The sequence below is a fragment of the Rana temporaria genome, chromosome 4 (genome assembly GCF_905171775.1).
Source record: "Rana temporaria chromosome 4, aRanTem1.1, whole genome shotgun sequence".
Taxonomy (NCBI): Eukaryota; Metazoa; Chordata; class Amphibia; order Anura; family Ranidae; genus Rana; species Rana temporaria.
In genome coordinates this window covers 447,481,257-447,502,242 of record NC_053492.1, presented here as the reverse complement: position 1 = coordinate 447,502,242, position 20,986 = coordinate 447,481,257, and the positions used below count along the sequence as shown (strand labels likewise).

The 20,986-nt window shown below is 42.5% G+C and overlaps 1 protein-coding gene across 2 annotated transcripts in view; it reads right to left on the bottom strand.

Annotated features, from left to right (window-relative positions):
• The window catches only part of CAMKMT (calmodulin-lysine N-methyltransferase), a 596,098-nt gene that overhangs the window by 542,705 nt on the left and 32,407 nt on the right, over positions 1-20,986 (bottom strand). For both annotated transcript variants that reach the window (XM_040351550.1, XM_040351549.1), the window contains exon 3: positions 16,669-16,733. In XM_040351550.1, the coding sequence (XP_040207484.1) occupies positions 16,669-16,733 (65 nt within the window). The remainder of the gene's footprint in view (positions 1-16,668; positions 16,734-20,986) is intronic.

The window sequence follows — 20,986 nt, the reverse complement described above, 5'->3', positions numbered from 1 at the left end:
GTAAACTAAACATGACTACCACTCAAGAGACAAATCCGTTAATTAAATACATGATTACCTGTATTTTAATTTGAATAGAAAGCCTGAGTAACCAACAATGATTCTAGTTGCAGGAAAATGGCTTCATAATGCTCTTTCTGAGATGCATAATACACAGCGAGAGCAAAACATTAACTCTCAAGAAGGCCCTCGGTGGAGTTTAGCTCCATGGAATAACTTAAGTGGCAGTTTATAACTTCAAGAAATAAGACTGTAGACTGTGCAGGAACATGTCTAGCAAAAGTGTGCCCAGATTGTATAACACAGAGGACACAGACAAGGCCTATCTGCTGGGTGGCCCCAATTGTCATCCTGGAGATATTGTGGTCGATTTACTAAAGGCAAATAGACTCTTCAATTTGTTGGGGAATCTGCATTCTAAAAAGGGAATTTCCCCTAGTGAATGAGGCGAGGCTCTGGTGACTGCCATCATCCAATCAAATGCTTTTTTTCTTTGCATGTGATTGGGTATTAAGTCAAATGTGATGTTTATCAAGGTAGATGTGTTATATGGCTGTGTAATGTTCATAAAAAAAAATTCTAGCTGAACTTCAATTTTAAGTTGACCTCTTCAACCTGGTGCCTCCTGACCTTTTAAGAGATTTAGGATGTCAGGAGGCAGAGCGGGGCTTAAGATCATGATTGGCAGTCACGTGACCCGGAAACTTTCAAAAAAGGTTTAGTTTAGGCACCGGTAACTGTGTCAGGAGCGCGCTCTTGACTGCAATTCATGCAACTATGTGGCTTTTCTGCGCCAAGGACCAGGCGCAGAGAGGCCGCATATTTGGGGGCGGCCTGCGCCAAGGGGTTTAAGAGAGTAGACTCTCTGAACTTAGCACAGCTGTATTGTTTACTGGGCAGTGTTAGCGGCGTGCTAGTTCACACCTCAGGCCTCGTACACACGACCGAGTTTCTCGGCAAAAACCAGCAAGAACCTTGCTGGGAGATATTTTTTTGCTGAGGAAACCGGTCGTGTGTACATTTTCGTCGAGGAAACTGTCGAGAACCTCGACGAGCCAAAAAGAGAGCAAGTTCTCGATTTCCTCGACGGGAGTCTGATTTGGCTCATCGAGTTTCTGGTCGGTCTGGTTTCCGACGAGAAACTCGAAACGTCTGTATGCTAAGAAACCCGCGCTTGCTCAGATTAAAGTATGAGACGGGAGTAAAAGTAGCATTTGTAATGGAGAGAACACATTTTTAAAGCTGTAACAGACTGAAAAGTGAAAATCGTCTCTTACCAAAACTTTTATTTAACACGCAAACACATGAGATTAGCAAAACCAGCCCCAAGAGTTTAGCCAGTGGAATCGAACTTCCCCTGCCGTTGTATGTGTTGTACGTCACCGCGTTTGAGAACGAGGAGATTTTGGCTTGACAGTGTGTACGCAAATCAAGCTTGTCGAGTTCCTCGACAAGCCTAACAAGGAACTCGATGAGGAAAACGATGTGTTTCGCCCGTCGAGTTTCTCGTTCGTGTGTACGAGGCCTTAGTGTTACAAAGAGCAGTATAACATCCAGTTTTCTTGCATTTTTAAAGCTTTTTTTTTTTTTTTTAAATTCAGTTTAAATTATCTAGATACATCCCATCAACAAACAAAAGTCCAAGCTTATTTCTTTAGTCTCAATAAACTTTATTAACACCACTGCATGGCCATTTTTGCCTTGATGCTTATGACCAAATATTGCTGGATATATCTTTGAACATACGAATTGCACCTTTCCGGGTGAAAGTATGTGCAGACATTGTCCCCCATATGCAGCCATCGTCCCCCATATGCAGCCATCGTCTCCCCCATATCCAGCGATGTCCCCCTTACCTGTGTCCCGCTGCCGCCGAGCGCCGACTGGTAATACGCGCGGGAACATAACAGCTAAAGCTGTAATGATTCGCGCTACGTATAGACACTCCCCCTTGCTCGGGATTGGACAGTTCACCCGAGCAAGGGGGAGTGTCTATGCGCGATGCGAATCATTACAGCTATTTAAAGCTGTAATGTTCCCGGCGTATTACACAGTCGGCGGCAGCGGGGATGCGGCGAATGGCGGCGGATTGCGGCTTCGGTGGCGGCGGGAGGCGGCGGCGGGAGGCGACTGGGGGTGGCAAGTATTCTATTTGTGTATCGGGGCGGGGTATCGGCGTCTGAGTACCGCCGAAAAAACTCGGAATCGGTCCCGATACCGATACTAGTATCGGTATCGGGACAACCCTAGTAAATACCATTTTTAATTCATGCCAATAGTCTGCTAGCTTTGCTCGCTGCAGCTTGGCATTGTATTCCATTCCCGAGCCTGTGATCTACTAGGACCCCCAGGTTCTTTTCCATCCTCTATTCCCCCAGGAGTTCAACCTCCAGCAGGTAACTTGCATTCATATTTTAAGCCCTTAAGTGCATTACTTTACATTTTTCAATATTAAAACTTAATTTTCCATATAGTTGCCCACCCTCTTTTATTATCAAGGGCTTCTTGTAAAGTTTTTATTTCCTGATGTGAAGTTATTACCTTGCTTAGCTTTTGAGCATCCCACCTACAACGCCAGACCATTCATAATATACCCTACTTATTACCACCCCCTGGACACACTTCTGTAACCAGTTTTCTATCCAGGTATATACAGTATCAATGCAGAACTTAAATTAGTAAATTATGCATTTATGGGGAACTGTATCGAAAGCTTTGGCAAAATCCAGATACACCACTTCCACTGGCCTTCCTCTATCTAAAATAAAGCTCACCTCCTCATAGAATGTTAACAGGTTGGTTTAACACAAAGTATCTTTCAAAAATCCATACTGGTTACTACTGGTCCCTTATCCCCTTAAATAGTTTACATGCTGTCGATGTTAGGCTGACTGGTCTGTAGTTTCCAGGTAAATACAGTATATTTGCCCTTTTTTTTAATATTGGTACCATGTTAGCTTTTTGCCAATCAGTTGGTAACATTCCAGCCACTAAACCGTCCTTCAGAATTTGGAATAATGATCTAGCTATAACATGACTAAGTTCTTTGAGGTCTCTCGGGTTTAAGCCATCTGGTCCTGGTAAGTTAGATATTCGGATAAAGTAAAGCATTGTCATCCTGTTTTAACAGTGTCCTTTGTTGCCTTTCTTTATTCCTCTTTCCCTGTTTATTAGTCCCCGTTTTCCCTGCTTCTTATTGTTTAAAATGTAATATTGTTTTCCATTCGGTGTCATCCTTGAAGCTTCAATTTGATCCATTTCGGCAGAAAAAGTATCCATTAGATTTATTTTACTATCCATTGCATTCTCTTGAGAGGTTCTAGAAGTTTAGGCAATAGCAATATTTTCCACATTCTCTGCAGTCTCTGAAAAAACGCACTCATTTATGTACAGAGATAGTACTGGAATTGTTGCTTAATATAGAACACTTTCTAGTCTCTTTATTTCGGTTTCTCTGTACCTGAAAGTCTTTGCAATCCCATGAGGAGAGCTTACCATTCTCATAGTCCTAGCGGTCACGCAGAAACTTGTCCTTTTGACCTGTGTTGTATCAATCCCCATTTTATCCAAAGTGTCCTTCAATTTCAAGTCCAATGTAGTAAATGTTGGTGTCCCTATACATTTTTCTAACTTGCTCCGAGTACTAGGAACAGAGGTAAGTATGTCATTCAATATTTAAGGTGTATAACTGAAAATCTTATACATTCATTTAAAACGAAGTGTCATTAGGAATGTCCTCCCATTTGATTTTCGAATGCTCATCCTCCAATGTGGGAAACTTTCTTAACTCTAAATTCTGTGCAATTTGCTTTCTTTGTAAGTATTCAGTTAAAGGGTAACTCGTGGGGAAAAAATATAGCAAGAAGAAAAAAAATTGTATAGCATATACAATTGCTACACAAGTCATATTGTAATTTAATGTTATTAACCACTTGCTTACTGGGCACATAAACCCCCTTCGTGCCCAGGCGAAATTTCAGCTTCCGGCACTGCGTCGCTTTAACTGACATTTGCGCGGTTGTGTGACGTGGCTCCCAAACAAAATTGACGTCCTTTTTCCCCCACAAATAGAGCTTTATTTTGGTGGTATTTGATCACCTCTGCAGTTTTTATTTTTTGCGCTATAAACAAAAAAAGAGCGACAATTTAAAAAATATATATATTTTTTACTTGTTGCTATAATAAATATCCCAATTTTTTTTTAAAAAAACTATTTTTTTTCTCAGTTAAGGCCGATGCGTATTTTTCGACGTATTTTTGTAAAAAAAATTAAAAATATCGCAATAAGCGACTGGTTTGCGCAAAAGTTATAGCGCCTACAAAATGGGGAACAGAATTATGATTTTTTTTATTATTTTTTTTTTTTACTAGTAATGGCGGTGATCTGTGATTTTTATTGGGACTGCGATATTGCGGCGGACGTATCGGACACTTTTGACACAAATTTGGGACCATTCACATTTATACAGCGATCAGTGCTATAAAAATGCACTAATTACTGTATAAATGTGACTGGCAGGGAAGGGGTTAACACTAGGGGGTGAGGAAGGGGTTAAATGTGTATCCTCGGTGTGTTCTAACTGTGTGGGGGGAGGGGGGTGACTGGGGGAGGTGACCGATGCTGTGTCCCCTCTGTACAAGGGACACAGATCGGTCTCCTCTCCTCTGACAGCACGTCGAGCTCTGTGTTTACACACAGAGCTCCACGTCCCTGCTGTGTTACCGATGATCGCGTGTACCCGGCGGACATCGCGGCCGCCAGGTACACGCATCGGCGATGCGCCGGGACAGTGTTTACCCGCTGCGCGCCCCCCAGTGGCGCGCGCGGGTAATGCACATAAAAGGATGTCTAAAGACGTCCACTCGGCACTTGAGAGCCGCGCTGTGGACGTCTTTTGTCTATAGCGCGGGTCTCAAGTGGTTAAAAATACCTTTCCTTTTCAAAATGCGGTCAGCATAATTTTCTGTAAAATTCAACACAATTTGACGTTTTCTGTACAGTTGGTTTATGGAACACCCACTTGCATGCAATTGGATGATGGAAGACCGCAGAGCTTCTGCTTATTTACTAAGCTCTGGAGCAACTGCACTTTACACAGTGTACAGTCTATTTACCTTTAGAAAATCAACCCCCTTGTTTTTAAATGTGATTATAAAGATTATATATATATATATATATATATATATATATATATATATTGTATATATTTGTTTTTGTTATGTATTAGTCACTTCCATTCAGAATCTGTATCCAAAAGGCAAACAGCTTTTTCTTCAGAGAGTTCCAGCAAAATGTGTTCTAATCCTTGTAATGTACACTGATCAACCAGAGGGGATTGTTTTTTTCGCAACAAAAGTGGAGGTTCTCTTTAAGACTGCAATGTCTCACCTCATCTCTTTCTTAAAGCGGTGTTCCAGCCAAAAAAAATTAAATTAAAAGCCAGCAGCTACACATACTGCAGCTGCTGGCTTTTAATAGTAGGACACTTACCTGTCCTGGAGTCCCTCGATGTTTCCATCAGCTGTCGGGTGCTGCCGCCACCATTGCGGGTAAGGGAACCCATCAATGTAGCCTTTCGGCTTCATGCCGGGAACCCTACTGCGCATGCGCGAGGCCCAGCTCCACTCTCCTATTGGGCCGGGGAGAAGGAGGGAGCCACGTGGTGACATCATGGGCCGCAGCCTGGACTCCCAGAAGTGGGAAAACGATATCCGTCCCCCCGCCCCCGAAAGGTGCCAATTGTGGCACCGGAGGGGGGTGGGGAATCAGATGAGTGGAAGTTCCACTTTAAGGTGTAACTCCGGTTTAACCTCCTTGGCGGTATGATTATGTCATATTTCTGAATCTCAAAGTGGTACATTGTTTTTCATAGAAATTTGGCGTTTTATATTGTAGGCCTGTAATTCAAAGGCCCCGTACACACGAGAGGATCTATCCGCTGGAATTTATCCGCGGATCAGTTCCAGCGGATAGATCCTGTGGTGTGTACGGCCCAGCGGATATTTATCCATGGATTTTTTTCGGGCCGATGGATTTCCAGCGGATAAAAATTTCTTAGCATGCTAAGAAATCTATCCGCTGGAATCCTGTCCAGCGGATTGATCCGGTGGTCTGTACAGACTCACCGGATCAATCCGTCCGATCACCTCCCTCACATGCGTCGTAATGATTCGACGCATGCGTGGGAAGTCTTTACCTTCCAGCGTCGCGCACGTCGCCGCGTCATCATCGCGGCGACGGCGCGACACGTCACCACGGATGGATTCCGCGCGGATTTCGATCTGATGGTTAGTACAACCATCAGATCAAAATCCGCCAGAGGATTTATCCACGGGAACGGTCCGGAGGACCGTTCCCAGCGGATAATCCTCTCGTCTGTACGGGGCCTTAGTAATAACACACTTAAATCTGTCCAAACAAGAGTCTAGTAGACATCCCGGGTAAGATAAAATTTGAAATACAAAATCATAAATCATAATATAATAAAATAACTATAAATAAATAATAAAAAAATATATAATAATTATAATAAAATGTATTTCCCCACGATTCACTATCGCTCAATTCTGCAAGTGTTCTTATTTTCAATCGCTGTTTTCTAGCTGGTCTAAAACCGCTTTTGACAGAAAGGGACTTTTTGGTTGTAATGCACAATCTCAAGTTTCCAGGCAGAAAGAACAGTATATATAATATAAAAGTGCATGCAGGACACCGGACAAAGCATTAGGGAAAAAAGGGAGGTGAAATTATTTGATACAGTAATGTAAGCTTGCAGAATACAGTGCACTGTGTGTGTTATGTGTGTTTCGTACTTTTTGAGTTTGCCGCTGGGCATAGCGACGCTCACGGGGAACGGAGCCCAGAACACAAAGCATTGGGTGGAGGATCCGGTGGGGGACACAGCTGCGGGGACATCGCAGGATCCTGGCGACAAGGTAAGTATGCTGCACCGGGATTCTGCAATGCAATCCTGAGTGTGGCTCGGGGTTACCGCTAATGGTACTGAAATTTAACCCAGAGCCACACTCAGGAATACTGCCAGGAGGGTTAAAGCTGAAGTTTAGCTAAAAATTCCTTTGAAACCTACACCAGGTGGGTCCAACTGGTGGTCCATGATGGCTATGAATGCAGTCCAACACAAAATCATAAACCTACTTAAAAATATTGATTTTGTTTTTATATTTTTGTGGAAAAATTAGCTTACACTTCATAAACACAAGCTGCTAAAGAAAATATGACAGCGTCTTTTTACTGGACTTTTATCTTTCCAAAAAAAAAAAAAATCTCCTACTCTTTATAATCACACCTTATTCATGTCATCAGTTTTTGGCAGCACCTAGATTTGTGAGTAGGGCCGAAACAACTAATCGATTTGTAATCGATTAATTTCATAATCGATTAATCGGCCAGTAACATAATGGGGTTAAAAAAACTAAAAAAAAAACTTTTTTTAAGGCTATTATCCGATTAATCGAAACAATAATCGGCCAACTAATCGATTATGAAAATAATCGTTAGTTGCAGCCCTATTTGTGAGCAACTTTTTTTAAGGAGGAAAAACACAAGAGGGAAAAATTAGAACCAAAATATCGTATGAGCACCTTGAGAATTCATTGGGGGATTGCTACTACATCCATCCAACCAAATAGCACTACATTTTATGTTGCCCGCTTTTACTTTTATAATAAGAAATATTACAAAAAGTCTGAGTTTTATAACACAAGTTCCTTGGAGTTGATTTACAAGAACTGCAGAGTGCAAAATCTGGTGCAGCTGTACATGGTAGCCAATCAGTTTCTAACTTCAGCTTGTTCAATCAAGCTTTGACAAAACAATCTGGAAGCTGATTGGTTTCTATGCAGAGCTGCACAAGATTTTGCACTCTCCAGTTTCAGGCTGGGTTCACACTACTACACTACTTTCATCCTACTTTGCTCTGCTACATTGGTCCTACATCCATCCTACTTTCATGAACAGGATACTACTTTGGTCCGACTTCAATGATATTCAATGGGCCTGAAGTAGGATCAATGTAGGACCAAAAGTAGTACAGGGAGCATTTTCAAAGTCGGACCGACTTGTGTAGGACGCTACAAGACGCTCTCATAGGGAAACATTGAACACAAAGCAAAGTAGGATGAAAGTAGTGTAGTAGTGTGAACCCAGCCTCAGGCTGGGTTCATATTAAAGCGATGTCAGACATTTCATGTGATTTGCACTGCATTGCTGTGCAGATCACATGCAATGTCTGTGCAATGCGAATTCAGCCAGAGATTATATGGCCGAATTTGCATGGCATTTGGACCAAAATGGTGCAGGACCCTTTTTTGGTTCGGATTTTTGTTCACACTTATGCCATCCGATTCCTGCACCATTTCGCACTGCGATCCAATCTGGGGATGTCATTAACTTTGTATTGACACACGCAGCAGTTCGCAGAGGGCAGTGTGAACCGCCGACGATTCAGCATTCGCACTCTTTCCCGCATCGGACAAGTGCGAACCGAGCCTTAGTAAATCAACCCCATTATCTAAATCAATGATCATTAAGGCTCTGTTTCCACTGCGATCCAAAAGTTGCGTGATTTTGCCACGATTTTGATGTGACTGGAAACAATGCCTGTGTATTCTTGAGATCTATGGACCTGAAGTCGCATCAAAGTGAGACCAAAAGTAGTGCAGGGACTACTTTGAAGTCAATGCTACTTGAAGTCTCACAGATATGAACGGTACTCATTGGAAATCATGGGGGAACAAAACCGAGCCTTACTGCCCAACATTTTTTGCTCATTAGCTATCCTTACTTTTAGTACATTTTAGGTTTGGCCCAAGACAATTCCTCTTCTTCCTGGAAGGTCAAAAGTTTGGACACCCCTGTCCTACACCTTTCTTGACCCAACTTACCTGTAATAAAAGTATGTTCCATGTCATGTAGACTGTTGGATCTTGTACAGATCTTCACTGAATGGATGCCCCATCCACTTCCCATCTCTGAACTTCCGATGATTTAGTTTATCAATCCCAATAAATTATATTTAGGGATCAAAAGATCTCAAGACTATAGAAAGTTTTTTTTGAGATCGGAGTTCTTCTTTACAATAAGTTCAAGAGTCAAACCTGCACTGCAAAACCTGAATGTTTTTTACATTTATCACATAGCTGTTATAATAGCAGACAGATTGAATTACCTTGTACATCATGCCGTTTTCAACCCCTTTCTTGCTTATTTTTCTACTGTCATTTTTTTTAGTTGAATAAAAAGAAAAAAAAGAATACACAATAGGCTCTTTGTACATACGCCATAAACAATGACAACATGAAGCACTATACCAACTGTAATGTGGAAAACAAAGCACGTTTTTTTTTACCTACAGTATCTCTCTCTCTATTTGTGTCAGCTGGAATGATACAGGAGCTGTGACAGTAGCGCCCTCTGCTGTTCTCTCCACTATTGCAAGTACCGGTAACTGTTTTGTAATTCCAATGATGTCTTAGAACGGACTTCAGCTACTGAAATGCGAGGGGACATATTGGGGTTGATTTAATAAAGGTAATTAGGCTGTTTATTTTGCACGCCCCTTAGCTTAGTGAACGAAGGTGAAGCTCTGCTTACTTGTGCAAGCAAAAATACTGGTTTTCATTATCTTTGCATGTGACTGGGTATTCTTTGCAAAGCAAATTTTTACCACATTTAAAAAAGCCGAGGATGCAAGTTAATCTAGGAATAAGGGTGGGTACAATCATCCCTAATAGTAGGATATTGGAAGGGTATACCTAGGGCTGCCCAAAACATGCCCCCTACTAAATACTCAAGCCAAGGGAAAACTCCCCAAAAAAAGGAAAATTCCCTAACAAAGTGAATGGCCCAATTGTCTTTAGTAAAAATCAACTCCAATGTTTCAGAACGATGGAAAATCATCACCTAACCGCCTCTGTGTAATTTACATTAACCACTTAAGCCCCGGACCAATATGCTGCCTAAAGACCCAAGGGGTTTTTACAGTTCGGCACTGCGTCGCTTTAACAGACAATTGCGCGGTCGTACGACGTGGCTCCCAAACAAAATTAGCGTCCTTTTTTCCCCACAAATAGAGCTTTCTTTTGGTGGTATTTGATCACCTCTGCGGTTTTTATTTTTTGCGCTATAAACAAAAATAGAGCGACAATTTTGAAAAAAATGCAATATTTTTAACTTTTTGCTATAATAAATATCCCCCAAAAACATATATAATTTTTTTTTTCCTCAGTTTAGGCCGATACGTATTCTTCTACCTATTTTTGGTAAAAAAAAATCGCAATAATCGTTTATCGGTTGCTTTGCGCAAAATTTATAGCATTTACAAAATAGGGGATAGTTTTATTGCATTTTTATTTTTTTTATTTTTTTACTACTAATGGCGGCGATCAGTGATTTTTTTTCGTGACTGCGACATTATGGCGGACACTTCGGACAATGTTGACACATTTTTGGGACCATTGTAATTTTCACAGCAAAAAATGCATTTAAATTGCATTGTTTATTGTGAAAATGACAGTTGCAGTTTGGGAGTTAAACACAGGGGGCGCTGTAACATTTAGTGTTCACTTTGTGTGTGTTTACAACTGTAGGGGGGTGTGGCTGTAGGACTGACATCATCGATCGAGTCTCCCTAATAAAAGGGATCACTCAATCGATGCGCCGCCATAGTGAAGCACGGGGAAGCCGTGTTTACATACGGCTCTCCCCGTTCTTCAGCTCCGGGGGGGCTATAAACGAATAGCCGCGCCGTCGTCCCGGAACGCTCCCCGAGGCTTAAGGACAGCCGCATGTACCGGGGGGGGGTCCCGATCGGACCCCCGACCCACGACAAGCAGAGGACGTATAGGTACGTGCATGTGCCTGTCCGTGCCATTCTGCTGACGTATATTTACATGAAGCGGTCCTTAAGTGGTTAAAGCGGGGGTTCACCCTAAAAAAAATAAATGTTCTTTATCTACCATACAAACGAGCATACTAGCGTCAGCTATAGTATGCCTTTTTTTTTTTTTACGCTGTACTTACGGTTTAATCCGTAACTTTCGTTTCAGACTCCGGCCGGGAAATGGGCGTTCCTATGAAGAGGGGTACATGATTGACGTCCAGCTATGGCACGTCATGCCTTCCGAAAAAAGCCGAAATAGGACGCGGACATATACGGCGCCTGCGCAGTCAGCTCCTAGTCTGTGCGCAGGCGCCGTATAGCGCCGTGAAGAGCCGAGTCCTACTCAATCATGTTCCACTCTTCATAGGAACGCCTAATCCCCGCGGGGGTCTGAAACGAAACTTACGTATTAAACCGTAAGTACAGCGCAAAAAAAAAAAGGCATACTGTAGCTGATGCTAGTATGCTAGTTTGGATGGTACATAGTTGTGTTTTTGGGTGAACCTCTGCTTTAAGAATGTGTTATAAAAATGCTTGGCATTTCTGCATTGCCTATTGCAACAAGTTATCCTTTTAATTTTCATGAAAGAGAACCTACAATGGACAAAATGACAGCTGCTCTACCAATCTGAAAAAAAAAACAGACACCCTTTAAAATTCTGCATAATCTCAAGGCACCCCTTTATAAAATGTAAAGAACTAAATGAAAAGACTTACATAACGCAGCAACATCCACACATGTAGGACCCTCATCATTACAGGCGATTTATTCTTGCAAAGTCAATACACCTTTGCACATAAAACAAGAAATTGGTCGCACACTGGAACTCCAACTTATCTTGATGTCATCTTTATTGTCAAAAGGGTCAGACAAATAAAGGCAATGGTAGATGCGTTTCACAAGCGATAGCTTGCTTTGCACACTGATACTGACTGGTATTCCAGAGTTCCTCTTCTCCCTCACTCAGATAAAGTGACCCCAGTGCTGATGGAGAGGGGTAAGAGAGGGGTAGGAGAGGGGTAGGAGAGGGGATAGCAAGGATGCAGGCCCCTCAAGTCCTCCTTATCAACCAATTACATCATCAGTTGTTAAGATGCAAGTGGCAGCCCCTTACAGTGTCCAAGATTGTAACGATGCACATTAAAAACCTGTGCTTTGTACAATAAAAGGGCAGGCTTGTTCCATTTGCTTGCTTGTTGAAAATTTTTGGGCAATTTTCAGACAAAATTGTGGTGGACAAATTTTGACGCTGACACTTTTTTGGGGACCAGTGACCTTATTACCGTGATCAGTGCTAAAAAAAATATATATATTATGATGCACGGTCACTGTACTAATGACACTGGCTGGGAAAGGGGAAAACATCAGAGGCGATCAAAGGGTTAAATGTGTTCCGAGGTAGTGCTTGCTGTGTTGGGGTGGTTGTACAGTGATAAAAGCAGAGATCTGTGTTCCTGCTTTGTAGGAAAACAGGATCATAGTATTCCCTTCTCACAGACCATCGTTCTGCCTGTGTCCCAAACGATCGGTGGTCTCGTCCGTTAGACCTGCTGACTGGCTCCCGCAGTGTCCAATCACAGCGGAAGCAGCCGCTGGTGGCGCGCCCCATACCTGGAGGTGCAAAATCACATGCAGGTACGTAATTTTGCACAGGAGAGCCGCCTTGCCATTGGCAAGCGGTTAAAGCTTGTAGGAGGAGTTTTCATTCTCCCCTGACTGTTCTATGAGATTGCATTACCCCTGACCCTCTGTCTGGACAGTGCTGATTGGCCCTGTGCTGATCACATGCTCTCCCAAAAAAAAAAAAAAAACATAAAAATACAACTCTGTAGCAATACACACCAAACAGCATGTGCAGAGTGTCTCCAAGGCTCTGTTCTATCAGGAGATGAATTGGGACAGAAAAAGAAGGCGGAGGATCAGAGAAGACAGGATCAACCAGCCCTTTTACACAATATGGAGGATTAACCCCTTAGGTTCCCCCGTGAGTATAACAAGCATGCTTTACTGCAAATACAGACTCATTTTACTGTTGTGGGTTTAGTAACACTTTAAATAAGCCTGTATCGGCCCATGATTATTATCAAATACTTATTTACCATCTGCCATCTTTCAGTCCCTGTTTGGACCCAATGGACTGCTATAAAGGCAACGCAGACTGCTACTTTTGAAGAGATTAGTGGTACAAATGACATCACACATTCCATGCTACGCTCACACAGGAGGTAGAAGAAACCAGTGGCTGTGTGTTATTCCGTCCAGACCACATTTCCCAAGCAGGCTTCGAATTTGGAGAAACTATGAAATGAATGGGCCAGCAATGCCCAAATGTTGCATGAAATGATCAGGTTGGCACAGCGTAGCGCAATGTTGAGCCTGGATAAAGCGGAGGCCACTTGGCTCAGTATACCCTTTCAGATTTTTCCTCTGTTCCCGTGGATATTCACCGGACTGAGTAACCGTTATTATATTGTGAATAAATGGGATTGGTTGACCACGGCAATGCCCAGGATAAGCATGAGGAGGTGTCTGTCCACTTAACTACATGTATATTGGAAAATTATTTGAAAAAAATTAAAATTTAATTAGTTAGTTGTCTGGTTATGTTTCCTAAAGTGGTTGTAAACCCCAGGCATGAAATAAAGCATATCCCTCTATAGTGTGTCACTCCTGACAAATTTCCCTAATGGCAAGAGAAAAAAGGTGACGGAAGGGAGCTCCAGCACACAGCCTGTTTTTGACACCCTCAGCTCTGTTCCTGTGTCCCATCCCTCCAATCAGCTCTCAGAGCTCTTCTCACTGAGGTCTGCAGAGTGTGACTTCAGCTATCCGCCCTCTTTTTTATGACAGCTCAGACAAGCTTGATATATTCTTGGGCAGGTGTCTCATTCACCCACTGTGGCTTTAAGGTGGAGCACCGCACTTGTTAACGAGTGCTACCTGGTGGGGTGGTCTAGGGTCCCCTGGCGTGTGGGGGGAGTTTTTTTTTTTTTTTTTTTTTTAGGGGAGAGTGGGCTCAGCTCCGGCCTGGGACTGCATCCATTACCCCTTTGGCAAGGGTGGCCCATGGTTCCAGTCTGGGAGAATGTTTTTAGGGGGGGTTCAGGTGGTTGTTAGAATTTTTGGGGATAGTAACTTAGGATGTTTATGCTTGTATATTCTGAGCCTATTGCTCAATAAAATTTGTAGTTTATTCAATTTTGTTGTGTATCTTTTTTTTTTTTATGCTTAAATCCAACTTTATAAATTCTTCCCTTTGAATGGATGTAAAGAAGAGAAAACTGAGGATAAACAGGTATAACGTATGTAGGAGGATAGTCACTTCACTGGGTATATGTATGGCTGTCCATACATTATACATTTTTCTTGTACAATTTTTCTTTAGATTTAACAAAACCATATAATATGAGGTCAAACCTAATCACTTTCCTTTTGATAAAAGGTCTGGTGTGGATTATGGGGGGACCCCACGCAACTTTTTTTCATTTTGGTGTGGGGGTTCCCCACAATATCCATACCAGATCTGAAAGTATGATTCTATTTCAATTATGTACTGCTTCTATTTCTCTTTTCTATTACAAAAAATGTCAATAACATTTCAGTAAATGAAAAAACTGTAATATTTAAAAAAAAAAAACATTGGGTTACTCTACAGTAGCAAGAGGGTTAAAAGGAAATTTGTCATGTGAGAAATACGAACTATAACTTTAATTAAAGCGTAACTCCACTTTTGTTTAAAAAACAAAAAAAACAAAAAACACCTTTTCAAATATAGACACTTACCTGTCCAGGACGCCCGCGATGTCGGCACCCAAAGCCAATCTGTCCCTTGGTTCTCGGATGCTGCCGCCACCATCTTCGGTAAGGAAATCAGGAAGTGAAGCCTTGCGGCTTCACTACCAGGTTCCCTACTGCGCATGCGCGAGTCACGCTGCGCGATCTGAATGGTCCCTGCTGTCACTTTAAAGCTGAGATCCACCCAAAAATGGAACTTCCACTGTTCGGATTCCTCCTCCCCCCCCTTCGGTGTCACATTTGGCACCTTTCAGGGGGGAGGAAGAGCAGATACCTATATAATCCATGTACTTGCTCCCACTTTCGGGTATAGCTCGCCACGTACGGCGCCTTCTCTGTCCCCCCTGTGCTGTCTTCTGGGAGACACACAGGTTCCAGCCAGAACACAGCAGGGACCAGTGGGATCGTGCAGCGTGACTCACACATGCGCAGTAGGGAAACGCAAGGCTACACTTACCGAAGATGGCAGCGCCTCAACCCGAGAGCCGAGGGACAGTTTGGCTTCGGGTGCCGACATTGTGGGCGCCCAGGACAGGTAAGTGTCCATATACTAAAAGTCAGCAGCTGCAGTATTTGTAGCTGCCAACTTTTAATTATTATTTTTTTCGCCGGAACTCCATTTTAATTAGATTAGGTGTTGGTTTTAATTTTCTTGTGACTTTATTATAAATAATCTTCCTTTAATATGAATCATATAGCGGGGGTTCACCCTAAAAAAAAAAAAAAAAATTCTACCATGCCATCCAGCATACTAGCGCGAGCTACAGTATGCCTTTATTTTATTTTTTTGCGCCGTACTCACAGTTTAATCCCGTAGTTAAGTTTCAGACTCCCCACGGGGAATGGGCGTTCCTAGGCAGAGGGGAACATGATTGACGGCCGAATATGGCACGTCACGCTTCCTGAAAATAGCCAAAAGAGGACTTGGCTCTTCACGGCGCCTGCGCAGTCAGCTCCTAGTCTGTGCGCAGGCGCCGTATAGCGCCATGAAGAGCCGAGTCCTACTCCGGCTATTTTCGGGAAGCGTGACGCGCCATAGCCGGCCGTCAATCATGTTCCCCTCTGCATAGGAACGCCTATTCCCCGCGGGGAGTCTGAAACGTAACTAAGGGATTAAACTGTGAGTACGACGCAAAAAAATAAAAATAAAGGCATACTGTAGCTCACGCTACTTTGCTGGATGACATGGTAGAAACTTGTTTTTTTAGGGTAAACCTCCGCTTTAACAAAATAGTGACTATTTATGATATCGGTAGATGTAATTTGGCAACATCACTGAGACCACCAAAAATTAAAAACAATCATTTTTTGCTTTGAAATATTGTATACGACATTGGCCAGCTAGGAGAGGAACATCCGTGACGTTTAGAACCCGTCCTTGGCAGTGAAAGGGTTGAAGAATAGGCTGGTTTGGCACACATGGTGAAATGTGCTAAATAATTACTATTTGTTGCCATGTCACTGTCATTCTTCCCACATTTTTTTTTTGCTCCAGTCACAAGTCGGTTCCTCTCCTCAAAGCAAGGAATTCCCCTAGTTTTGAGAAACGCGGGTTCTAAACGTAGACATATTTCTACAAAGCTTAGCACATCTGCCTCTTATTTGACCTTGCAGATAAAATTTGCCATTCATAAAGCTTTCTCCCCCAGGCGTACAAACTGTTTTGAGTGTATTCAGTTAGCAGGCTTTAGCTTCTCATTCCATAAGGCTTTCTGCGGCCTAATCTATTTGAATGTACCAGCTGCCTTCCCCTCGCAGTTACCAAGCCTGTCAAAACGTATGCAGATCATTCATAATTGCTGAGTGAAAAGAGCCGGGATTACATGAAGCCCGCAGTGCCTGCCGCACTAGGAAAACAATTAAATATCGTCAAAATATCACAACAATTTTCACACTTTTGTCATGGAAATCGGCATCGCGGGAAAACAATGCACAGGGATATTAAACGGGAACAATGAAAACAGAACTTACACACATTTCCGGTATTGTCAAAACTTGTCAGGATGTCAGAAACATTTAGAGCTCCTGTGCGGTGCCTGAAATAAAATATTGATTTGAATTACTCGTTTTTTTAATTTCCGCTGGTGCGTTGGTACTTAATGACAATTTAACCACTTCCATACCGGGCACTTACGCACCCTTCCTGCCCAAGCCAATTTTCAGCTTTCAGCACTTTGACTGACAATTGCGCGGTCGTGCTACACTGTACCCAAACATTTTTTTTATAATTCTGTTCCCACAAATAGAGCTTTCTTTTGGTGGTATTTGATCATCTCTGCGGTTTTTATTTTTTGCGCTATAAACAAAAGAAGAGCGACAATTTTAAAAAAAAATCAATATTTTTTACTTTTTTATTTAATAAATATCACAATTTTTTTTTTAAAAAAACATTTTTTTTCCTCAGTTTAGGCCGATACGTATTCTTCTACATATTTTTGTTAAAAAAAAAAATCGCAATAATCATATATTGATTGGTTTGCGCAAAAGTTATAGTGTCTACAAAATAGGTGATAGATTTATGGCATTTTTATTTTATTAATTTTTTTACTAGTATTGGTGGCGATTTGTGATTTTTTTGCTGTCACCGTGACATTGCGGCGAACACACCGGACACTTTTGACACGTTTTTGGAACCATTCACATTTATACAGCGATTAATGCTATAAATATGCATTGATTACTGTGTAAATGTGACTGGCAGGGAAGGGGTTAGCCACTAGGGGGGGGGGGGAGGAAGGGGTTAATATGTTCCCTAAGATGTGTTATAACTGTAGGGGGGAGGGGACTCTCAAGGGGAGGAGACCGATGTGTGTTCCTCTGTACTGGGAACACACATTGGTCTCCTCACCGCTGACAGAAGGTGGATCTGTGTGTTTACACACACAGATCCACACTCCTGCCGTGATTACCGACAATCACGGGCACCCGGCGGCAATCGCGGCTGCCGGGCCACGAGCGTCGCCAGCGGCGCGTGCCCTAAATCGCCGGGTACGCAGGACGTCATATGACGTCCACCCGGATGGAGGGATGTGGTTAAAGAGGAATGCAAGTAAAAAAAAAAAAAAGGATCTACAGCAACTGCACTTCGCACTTGTAGTGTAAAGTGGATTTGCCTTTTGTAAATAACCCCCATTAACTTTATATTTCTTTATAAGTTCATTCAATTCTATTCTCTTCATAGATGACATAATTATATTATATTATTTCAATCAACTTAATTTCTCAGATACTTGTCGTCAAATAGCTGCCATGAAGCTACGATTATGACACTTCCTGTTACATAATCTTATCCTACAATCTGCTAGGTTATCTATTTTCATTCATAAAGCACCGTACACACGATCAGTCCATCCGATGAGAATGGTCTAAAGGACAGTTGTCATAGGTTAACCGATGAAGCTGACTGATGGTCCGTCGCGCCTACACACCGTCGGTTAAAAAAACGATTGTGTCAGAACACGGTGACGTAAAACACGTGCTGAAAAAAACGAAGTTCAATGCTTCCAAGCATGCGTCGACTTGATTCTGAGCATGCGTGGATTTTTAACCGATGGTTGTGCCTACTAACGATCGGTTTTGACCTATCGGTTACCAATCCATCGGTTAAATTTTAAAGCAAGTTGGCGTTTTTTTAACCGAAGGTTAAATAACCTATGGGGCCCACACACGATCGGTTTGGACCGATGAAAACGGTCCATCAGACCGTTATCCTCTGGTTAACCTATCGTGTGTACGAGGCCAGAGAGTCACTTTCCTGAATGATTACGCCTGTTTCTACTATACTATTGTACATGTTCTGTTAATGGAATATCTAATTCTATTATATTATTGCATATGCTCGGTCAAATCGGTCACATTCAAAACAAATCCTAGTGCGTTAGCTTTGTGAATTGAGCCCAGCAGTGTGTGCAATCAGCCTGAGCTCAGCTGGCACAGCAACAATTGTCAGATGGTCTCCCACCTCCAACTTGCAGGATCCAGAGACAGACAGAATATGCAAAGATAATACAGCATTAAATATAACTATTTTATATATAAACCTTCTCATATATGACAAAATTTCACTTTTGTTTGCCGTTTCAGTGTGGATCCTTTTTCTTGCAGCATCCTTTGGAGACTCCCTTGCACGCAGGGACTAAAGATGTGTCCCCACATTGGGTGCATCAATAGAAACACACAGCCCCATAGCCCAGGATGGCAAGGCACTCCCTTCCTCTTCCCTCCTCCAAATGTACAGATTGGAAACTGCACTGTGCATGCTTTCCTGTGAAGAGCTCAGTTAAGGGAAGCAGCACAGAGAAAAGCAGGAGCCAGAAATATTTACAAAGCTGGACAATGCAAGTGCAAGGGTATGAATTGTAACAATGGGCTAGATTCAGATAGGTTAGCGGATTTACGATCCGCCGGCGCAAGTTTTTGAGGCAAGTGCTGTATTCAGAAAGCACTTGCCTCTAAAGTTGCGGCGTCATATCGTAAATCCCCCGGCGGAATTCAAATTCCGCGGCTAGGGGGCGTGTAGAATTTAAATCAGGCGCGTCCCGGCCGTATTCGCAAACGACTTACGCAAACTACGTAAAAAATTCAAAACTCGGGGAACGACGACCATACTTAACATATTATACGCCGCACTTACCCCTCCTATAGCAGGGGTAACTTTCCGCCGGAAAAAGCCGAACGCAAACTAACGTAAAAAAAAGCGCCGGGCGTTCGTTCATTTCTGAATCGGCGTAAATGCTCATTTGCATATTCGACGCATAAAAGATACGGAAGCGCCACCTAGCGGCCGGCCTGGAATTGCAGCCTAAGATCCGACGGTGTAAGTCACTTACACCTGTCGGATCTTAGGCATATCTATGCGTAACCTGATTCTATGAATCAGGCGCATAGATACGACGGCCGGACTCAGAGATACGCCATCGTATTTTCTTTCTGAATCCGGCCCACTAAGTTTCAGACCTGCGAAGTAAAGGCATAATGTGCTAGTGCGCATCACATACTAGCACATTATGTGAAACTTCCCTGCAAACAAAGCCTTCCAGCGATTACATCACATCGTTCATCTTCACTTGTCTTCCTTCTGGGTCTGTGGACTCTAGTTGTGCGACTGGCCGAAGCCGCGATGACGTCACTCACACGCATGCGCAGGGGGGCCATCATTCACTCCACAAATATCTGAAGGAATGGCATGGAGTAGGTTTAGGAGATATTTACAGCACCTATAGGCAAGCCTTATTATAGGTTTACCTATAGGTATAAAGTATGCCCTGGAGTTTACTTCCACTTAAAACTAAAAATGCTGAGGGTTTAATATTACTTTAAGATTATGTAATTTGATGTAAATCCAACTCTGGACCAAGTGTGGCCAGCACCGCTGTAATCTGTCTGGCATTTCAAACAATCTGATTCCAGAGAAGCTTATGACTTAGAGGTGAAGTTAAAAATAGTCATCTGAAAGATCATGCTGGCATGTAATAAAAGCGTGTCCATAGTTCATTCTGAACTTTAACCACTAGAGGGGGTATGAACCAGCTGGAACGTGTAAAAGTGACATGACTCAGAATCCCATGCTTAGAAGTTAATAAACCTATGCCAAAAAAAAACAATGTAATGTGGGGAACACAGTCACGCTATAAGAAAATCGAGCGAACGATCGTCTGATTTTCCTCGTTGTTTCACAGCAAATGGGAACCGATGAGTGAAAATTTGTACGAAAGTTCTCGTATGAAAAAGGCTTTTTTTCTGTTGCTGTTCATTGTCTCTGATCATGCGCAGTCTTTCTTTTCAGATTTTTCTTGTACGAAAAATAGTATGAAAACAATATACATTAAAACAAAAATCGCTCGTTCTGTTCCCGTACGAAAAATATTTTGGAGTTTGTCACTTTGGGAATTTTCAGACGAAAATTCGGAAATCGGCTGTGGAAATAGTATAAGAAAGAAAAAGAAAAGAAAAAGAAAAGAAAAAGAGAAAAGAAAGAGAACAGAAAGAAAGCTTGGGCACAGCGGCGGATCTACATTGGGTTCAGGTAAGAGCTGCACACAGAAGGCGTTTTACCTTAACGCGGTTGTAAACCTGCATATGCATTTTTTTTTTTTACACCTGCAAGGCAAAAGCCATAATGAGCTAGTATGCACCGCATATTAGCTCATTATGAAATACTTACCTCGGAACGAGGTGTAGGGAACTTACCTGGTCCACGTCGAGCCGAGCGTGTCTTCCGGGTATCGCCGCTCCAGCGCTGTGATTGGCTGGAGCAGCGATGACTTCACTCCCGCGCATGCGCTCGGGA